General features: G+C 45.8%; 1 protein-coding gene across 1 annotated transcript; it reads left to right on the plus strand.

Annotated features, from left to right (window-relative positions):
- Positions 1-366: 366 nt before the first annotated feature.
- GRXCR2 (glutaredoxin and cysteine rich domain containing 2) lies at positions 367-7,724 on the plus strand. Its single transcript, XM_008050422.1, has 2 exons — positions 367-702; positions 7,437-7,724. Exons 1-2 carry the CDS (start codon positions 367-369, stop codon positions 7,722-7,724), a joined length of 624 nt encoding a protein of 207 aa, XP_008048613.1.
- The last annotated feature ends 281 nt before the right edge of the window (positions 7,725-8,005 follow it).

Here is an 8,005-nt window from a genome sequence, read left to right on the forward strand (position 1 = left end):
TATTGGGCGCAACAACAAGGCACTTGCTAGCTGATTATCTGATCCTCGTTGAATTGGCAGTCTAGATACTCATCCTCAAGGGAGGCAAAGCCAGGGTAGGGGTGACGTTATGGATGAGCTCGGGATGATGAGAAGGACCAATCCTGTCTTCAGCTCCATCCACTCGGCAAACCCCCGGCCGCCGGCCTTTTCGTGAGGGCCTATCAATATTTGATGCAGGGTGTCAGTTGCTGTAAACCGAGCGTTCCCCAGCAGCAACGTGAATTAATCATCGGCCGGAGGGGAGAAAACCAAACGCCGTTTCCCCCGAGGCCCAGGTTTCCCCGGCCACGCCGAAGCCGGGACGCCGCCGGGCGGGCTTCGCGCATGGCGGGCCCCGGGCCGCGGCTGCAGCAGGACGGCGAGGGCCAGCCGCGCAAGGTCCGCTTCAAGATCTCCTCGTCCTACAGCGGCCGGGTGCTGAAGCAGGTCTTCGAGGACGGGCAGGAACTGGAGTCGCCCAAGGAGGAGTACCCGCACAGTTTCCTCCAGGAGTCCCTGGAGCCGATGGACGGGGTGTACGGGTCCGGGGAGGCCCCCAAGCCCCCGCCGTGCTCCCCCAGGCTGACCGCTCAGAGGATCAGCGTGTTTCGGGAGGGCAACGCCTACACGCTGGCGGGCAGCCGGCCTCCGTTCCACGATCACAAGGCCAACGACCGCAAGGTTGGTGCTGCGTGTGGCCTGTGGGCCTTAGGGGGCAGGGCTCCCTGCCGCGTGCTTCGGGTCTGTGCCCTGCCCATGCTGCGGTGCCCGCCAGAGCTGTAGGTGCGCCACACGGGAAGCCCCGCCAGGATATTTCTGGGACAAAAATGACGGGCTGCTGGCCACACAGGCCGTGAGCATGTGTAGTGTTCAGAGTCCCTCCGTTGCACCGTGATGGGTTTCCGCGGGATGCAAATGAAATAGAGGTGAGGTGGTTTTCAGGTTGCCAGTCTGCAGTTTTAGCAAACGAGGCAGGCCCCGCCGGGTGGTTCGCGCCTGTAATCCCAGCACTTTGGGAGGCGGAGGCAAGAGGATTCCTGAGTCCGGAGGTTTGACACCAGCCTGGGCAACTTGGCCAGACCTCGTCTCTACAATAAATCAAAAATTAGCCAGGCGTGCCCCTGTGATTCCAGCTACTTGGAATGCTTGGGACAGAAGGAGGGCCTGAGCCCGGCAGGTAGAGGCTGTGGTGGCTGTGAGCATGCCATTGCTCTCCACTTCTCCCGGGTGACAGAACTGAGACTCCGATTCAAACAAGAAAGAAAGAAAGAAAATGCAGCAGTGGGTCGTTTTGTTTCCTTAAAAAGCTGAGCGTTTGAAGGTGCTCGCTTCACTCACAGTCAATTATTCAGCCTGCGGTTATCCATGTCTTGTCTTTGACCCCAGCGTCTTCCCACTGCCTGCTTTTTAAAAATGCTTGTCTATTTATTTATTTATTTTGCCTTCCTATTACTCATTAGCATGAACTCTGGGTAGTTGGAGTCGTGGGGAAGAGACGGTGAGACGCAAATCAGCCAGAGGAGATGTTACATGGGCAAGAAGTTGGAGCTAATAGTTCACCTGAAGCATGTGTTTAATCTGTGCATTTCAATTACTTCCCCAGCATCACAGATAATCAAAAGCCCATCCATGATTTTCTTTAAAGCTAAAAGAACCTGGGAAATATCTCTGATTTCCAAAATTCATAGGAGACGTGTAAATGCTTTCTGCCAGTGGGACCATCAATGCCTTTTTAAAAAAGATTAAATGCAATTATATATTGTAGCCATGTTATTAATGAACGGCATACCAGGATGCATTCTCATCTTTAAAGGCTGAAATTCAGATAATTACTCTCTAATTATTTTTATTGTTATTTTCCCAAGGAAAGAGATAATACACCTATTGCAGATGAATGTATTATTGGCTTTGATGACATTGGTAAAAGTATAATTACAAGCATGTCCACAATTACCAAAGATAATACCAGGTTTCTTTTTTATACTAAAGTAGCCTGGAATGAATAACCTCTTATGTGAATGGAGTGACTTGTGCATTACACAGTGCTATCACGTGCTGTCTCTATCTCTCTCTCCCACATTTGGTCTCTACAATAACCTTGGGGAGAAAGACAAAGGATGGTCATTCTTTTCTTGGCAGGTGAGGAACACTGAGTGCCAAGTCTTGAAGGGACCCACACGATATTGCAGGCCATTGGGTACAGAGTCAGACTAAGATTCAGATCTTCTGATTCCCCGACTTTTTGCTTTTTTAGAGAACAAAGTTATCACGTCATCATAATGATGATACCTACCGTTTATTGAGTGCTAATTAGGTCGTAGGTCCTTGGCTATGTTTTGTACTTACAGTATTTCTTTTTATTTATACCTTATTTGTAGATTTAGAGTCCACAAAGTCAGAGTTCATGCAAACCCCATACAAGGTCATGGTAGGTAATTTTGGATTGCTTGATCTTTGTAAATCGTGTGCCCAAATTGGCATTTATGTAAATGTACGATTTGCCATGGCTGTGTAAGTCTAGGTGAATGAGTCTTCGCAGCAGCGTGGCTCAGGCAGCTGTGTTGGAGGTTTCGGTCTTGCTTGGTCCCTTTGTTCTGGTTCTCATTGTTGCCTGATCAAGTGCCACATCACAGTCTTAGCTGGCCTCTGACATGAGAGTGGCCAGAATGGAGTCATGTGGCTCCACCCACTGAAACGGTGTGCCAACACAGCATCTATAAAAACAAGGAAGTAAGCCGGGCTCGGTGGCTCAGCCTGTAATCCCGCGCCTTTGGGAGGCTGAGGGGAGTGGATTGCCTGAGCCCGCGGGTTCGAGACCCGCCTGGGCAGCGAGACCTCATCTCTACGATAAGTCAAAAAATTAGCCGGGCTTGGTAGCACGCGCCTGTAATTCCGGCTACTCGGAAGGCTGAGGCGGAAGGATCGCCGGAGCCCAGCGGGTCGAGGCCGCGGTGGCCGGGAGCGGCCACTGCACTCCAGTCTGGGCGACAGAGTGAGACTCCAACTCAAAATAAAAAAACAAAAAAACAAGAAAGTGCGATTTCTCAGCACTGCCTCCAGTTGTAAAATAACTTCTAGTAAAGACTGGCCACGAGATTGTCTTTAAACAACATGGTCACAGCGGTATTATTCACATTGCCCGAAGGTGGAAACAATAAGCCCCAATGTTCATCCACTGGCAACGGCTAAACAATATTGTGTGGTACTTTCACACAATAGAATATTATTCAGCCTTATAAAGGAAGGACATTTTAACACATGCTACAACATGGATGAATCTTGAAGATGTTATAAGTTATACGTTATCACAAATAGATAATCACTACATGATTCCACTTATATGAGGTACCTAGAATAGTTGAATTCACAGAGACAGAAAGCAGAATGGTGGGTGCCGAGGTCTGAGGGAAGGGGAGAAAAATCATTGATTGTTTAATGGATGCAGCTTCAGTTTGGGAAGAAGAAAAAGTCCTGGAGATAGATGGTGGTGATGGCTATACACCAGTGTGAATATACTTCATGCCACTGAACTGTGCATTTAGAAGTGGTTAAAATAATATATTTCCTGTTAGGTATATTTTACCACAATAATAATAACAATAACAATAATAATAATAATTTTAAAGGGAACAATGTGAGTCACACTGAACAATTCTATTCGCTTACTGTGTAAGCTTGAGCAAACTACTTAACCTCACTGATGTCAACATCATCATTGATAATAGGAGGGCAATAAAAATACCTACTTAAGAGAGTTGCTGTGTTGATTAAAAATGATCCTGCATGAGAAGCTCTCAGCATTGTGTCTGGCATGTGGCATGTCTTCAGCAAATGTTACTCACCATTGTGATAATGAGCAGGTTCGCATCAAAGGCATGTTGACTCTTTTAATTTTAGGTGATGGGTAGAGGAAGTGGCTATAAATAATCAAAATATTTTAAGGAATTAAAACAAGTTTATAAGGTTCATAAAAATGGAAGGGAGGTAGCAGTTACTGAACACCTACTTTATTCATAATTACTATATACAATAATTTCATCTTCACAGTATTTCTATGATGAAGAGTTTTACACATTGGAAAAACAGAAGTTCATAGAGGTTCAATAGCCTGCAAATCTTACACAAGTTGTCAAATAACGTTAGAATAGAGTTTGAACTCAAGTCTGTCTGCCACCAAAGCCCACTGAATTTCTAGTACCCAGTAAGGCGCTACTGCATCTAAAAACAGAGCAGAGAAAAGGTTGAAAAGTGCCTCAGTAGCAATCTTTAGGCATGTTGCCACAGACACCAGAGGATGGATGAATGCTCAATCACATAGGTTGCCATTCTGGGCATTGTGAAAGGAAATGAAAAATTCTTGGCTTCCTCCTGGCCCTCTATAATGCAAGAGGGGATGTTCCTCACCAACAGCTGATGTAACCAGATAGTGTGAACTTTAGTTACACCCAGATAGTCTCCTTAGACACAAGGATGATTTTGGCTGTCAGGGTGACTCACACTTAAACACACCATAAGGTGATTTGGGACCCTTTATCTCTAGGGTACATTAAAAAATAAATTTGCTATCATGGGTGTCTCAGACATTTCCCAACTTAGAGATAGAGGGTTGGAGCAGGTGATCTCAGATTCTCCTAGCATATTGAGAGTTTTGTCTTGGGGGAAAAACAAAAAACAAACCCACACAAAAAACAACTCTAGATATGAAAACCTCCCTAGTAACTGAACCTTATTGGTTAATACTGGAAGTAGAAATGGAACCTTCCAAAAGTACCACCATCCTTATCTTCTGATGTTCAGAAACTGATAGTCCAGAGTGTGAAATAGGAATCCAGCCTGCATAAAACAATAGGAAATGGAAGCTGCTACATGATCCCTTGAAGAGAGGGAGAGAAAGCAAGGCCAGGTAGGAAGCTTGTGGTTTGACAGATAATGATTGAAAACTCCATGGGTGTTTAAAGAAAGGGAACCTAAATATTAAAGTCATGCTCAAACTGGGTTTTGACTGAAGACAAAAGAGCTTTAAATGCAAAACTACTTAACTGTAACATCTTAACTTGTCTTATACAGTTCTATACACAGAGTATTTCATGCTGAGGAGTTTGGCTGTATAGTGTGACTGTGCACATACTACGGAAGAACAGCTTTCAATATTCACAGTAATGGAAGGCTGAGGTGGAAGGATCGCCTGAGACCAGCAGGTCAAAGCTGCGGTGGCCGTGCGTTTGCCCCTGCACTCCAGCATGGGCAACAGAGTGAGACTTCGACTCAAAAAAAACAAACAAAAAAAATCACAGTAACGATGCCCACCATTTGCATATTATTTCCAGCCTTAGCAAATCCTGTTGTATATCTTTTTCATAGCGTCTCCCACTCCCTTAAGTTGATATAATGAGCCTCAGGAATGAAAGTAAAGAGTTGTAACTACAGGAACATTGCCTGATTGGCACAGAAGCCAGAAGAGTGTTGGAGCAGGGTCCTGGGACTGTGGTCCTAAGTATGAACTCTTACATTACTGTTTTGGGGGGTGTTAGAGGCTCCCTGAAGAAAGGCTGTATTAACAGGAGGGCAATCGACAGTCTCAGGACAGCACCTGTGTACCACCCATCATGGAAGCATTTCCATATTTGAATAATTAGCTTGTCTGCTGCAGTGCCTATCAGTAGATGTCAGCCTATTTGCAGACGAGCAAACAGGTTTTGAGAGGCTACATGGCTCTCCTGTGACTCACACTAGATTGATCGTAGAATTGGAATCCAGTGCTGGGTAGAAATATATGTTCTTGTTCAAGTAATCCCTGAACACTTACTTCCCACGGTTCTCTACTGCATTGTAGTATGCCCAGATTTATTCCTGAGCAAATGATTAAGCAACACATGATAAATCCATACAAGGAAACATAAGCTATGAATAATGATGCTTTAGAAGTTTATTTACTGGACGGGTGCAGTGGCTCATGCCCATAATCCCAGCATTTTAGGAGGCCAAGATGAGAAGATTGCCTGAGCCATGGATTAGAGACCAGCCTGGGCAACTTGGCGAGACCTCATCCCTACAATAAATCAAAAAATTAGCTGAGTGTAGCGGCGTGCACCTGTAGTTCCAGCTACCTGGAAGGCTGAGACGGAAGGATTGCCTGAACCCAGCAGGTCGAGGCTGTGGTGGCTGTGAGTGTGCCACTGCACTCCAGCCTGGGTGACAGAGTAAGACTCTGACTCAAAAAAAAAAAAAGAAAGAAAAGAAAGATGTCTATTTACTGACATAAAAAAGATTTTTAATTTCCGGGAGGTGGGGCGGGGGAGGCACATAACATCAATATGGGTTCCTGATCTCAATCCAGGCAAAGTGGGGACCAAAGGGAGGCCCAAACTTTACCTGTATGATGCCCACTTGTATACCTAATCCTGAATTGTACCTCACATCTTTAAAATAAAATAAATTGAAAGTAAAAAAAAGATTTGGGGGGGTGGATTGCTTGTGAATAGTGCAGGGTAGGGGGCAAGAATATGGGCTTTTGTCTGACAGTCTTTGGTTTCATTTCCAGCCATAGTCTCTGGGTAACTCTGTCACTTAGGCAAGGTGCTTAACCCTACTGAGATTCAGTCTCCTCACCTGTGAAATGTGAAAATTCTACCTCATAGGGGTGTTTGGCGGGAAGTGAGGTAATGCTGGTAAAATGCTTAGGGTGACACCTGGCAAAAAGAAATGGTGCTCAATAAATGGTATCTGCTGGTATTATTATTAGAAAAAACTTTGGAGAGATATTTATATAAAGCAACAGACAAGAGTGTTCCTCTGTACTTACTCAGCCCTCTGTGCTCCGCCCTGCTTTGGCTGCTGGGGTTTGCGGTAGGAATGGAAGCTCTAGCCTCCATTCTGACACTTTGAGGATTTCAGCTTTGATTGGTTACCATCAACCAACCAGAGGAAGAAGGAAGCTGTTTTGGTTTTTTTTTTCCATCAGAGTCTCACTCTGTTGTCCGGGCTGGAGTGTGGTAGCACGCTCATGGCTGCCGCAGCCTTGACCTGCTGGGCTCCGGCGACCCTTCCACCTCAGCCTTCCAAGTAGCCGGAACTATAGGCATGACACCATCACACCTGGCTAATTTTTCTTGATTTCTTATGGAGATGAGGTCTTGCCAAGTTTCCCGGGCTGATCCCAGGCAATCCTCTCACCTCGGCCTCCCAAAGTGCTAGGATTATAGGAGTGAGCCACCACACCCAGCTGGAAGCTGGTTTTCACAGCTTTCAGAGAGGAAGCGAGCCAGCGAATGAACCATGTGTAGCTCTGAGGTCTGGGGGGATCATAAGTGTTGGGAGCAGATGGTCCTCCTGTCCCCTGGGATATGGGGCACGTTCTGCAGCCCTTTGTGTGGTGACTGGTGGCAAAGTTCCACACTCATTCTCCATGTCTCCAGCCCCCGCCTATTATAGATTTTGGGAAGATAATCATCTACACGAATAACCTGAAAATCATTCGAACCCCAATGGACAAGAGAGACTTCATGAGAAAAATCCTCCAGAAGGAAGAGGAAGTCGAGGAAGAGTCTCTGATGGGCAAAGAAGATGGCTTTGGAGACAGGGACCAGGACGGGCCTTTGCTGGAGGCGGAAGGCACGCTCGCCCAGCGCCAGTACACACAGGTGCGTGAGAGCTCGGCTGCTGACTGGGACCGGCCCTGTGCCAGGGTCTCCCGACGGCTCTGATTGTGCTCTAGAAGTAAGGACTTCTGAATAGGAATACTTAGCATATCTACATTTAAAGATGTGAAGGAATTTTAACATTTATTTTATTCTAATGGTAAATTGTTAGCAATAGCAGTCACAGGTCTGTATTCCAAATACTCTTAGTTTTTCATTGTTTTGGCTGACCTCTTTTCCGAGAGATTAAGTGTTGACTGTTTTTACTGTGCGATGTGTCATTTATTTATTATTTATTTATTTTTGTTGTCAGAGTCTCACTCTGTTGCCCAGGTTGGAGGACAGTG

This window comes from Carlito syrichta, unplaced genomic scaffold (assembly GCF_000164805.1).
Source record: "Carlito syrichta isolate Samal-C Ts95f unplaced genomic scaffold, Tarsius_syrichta-2.0.1 Scaffold59884, whole genome shotgun sequence".
Lineage (NCBI taxonomy): Eukaryota > Metazoa > Chordata > Mammalia > Primates > Tarsiidae > Carlito > Carlito syrichta.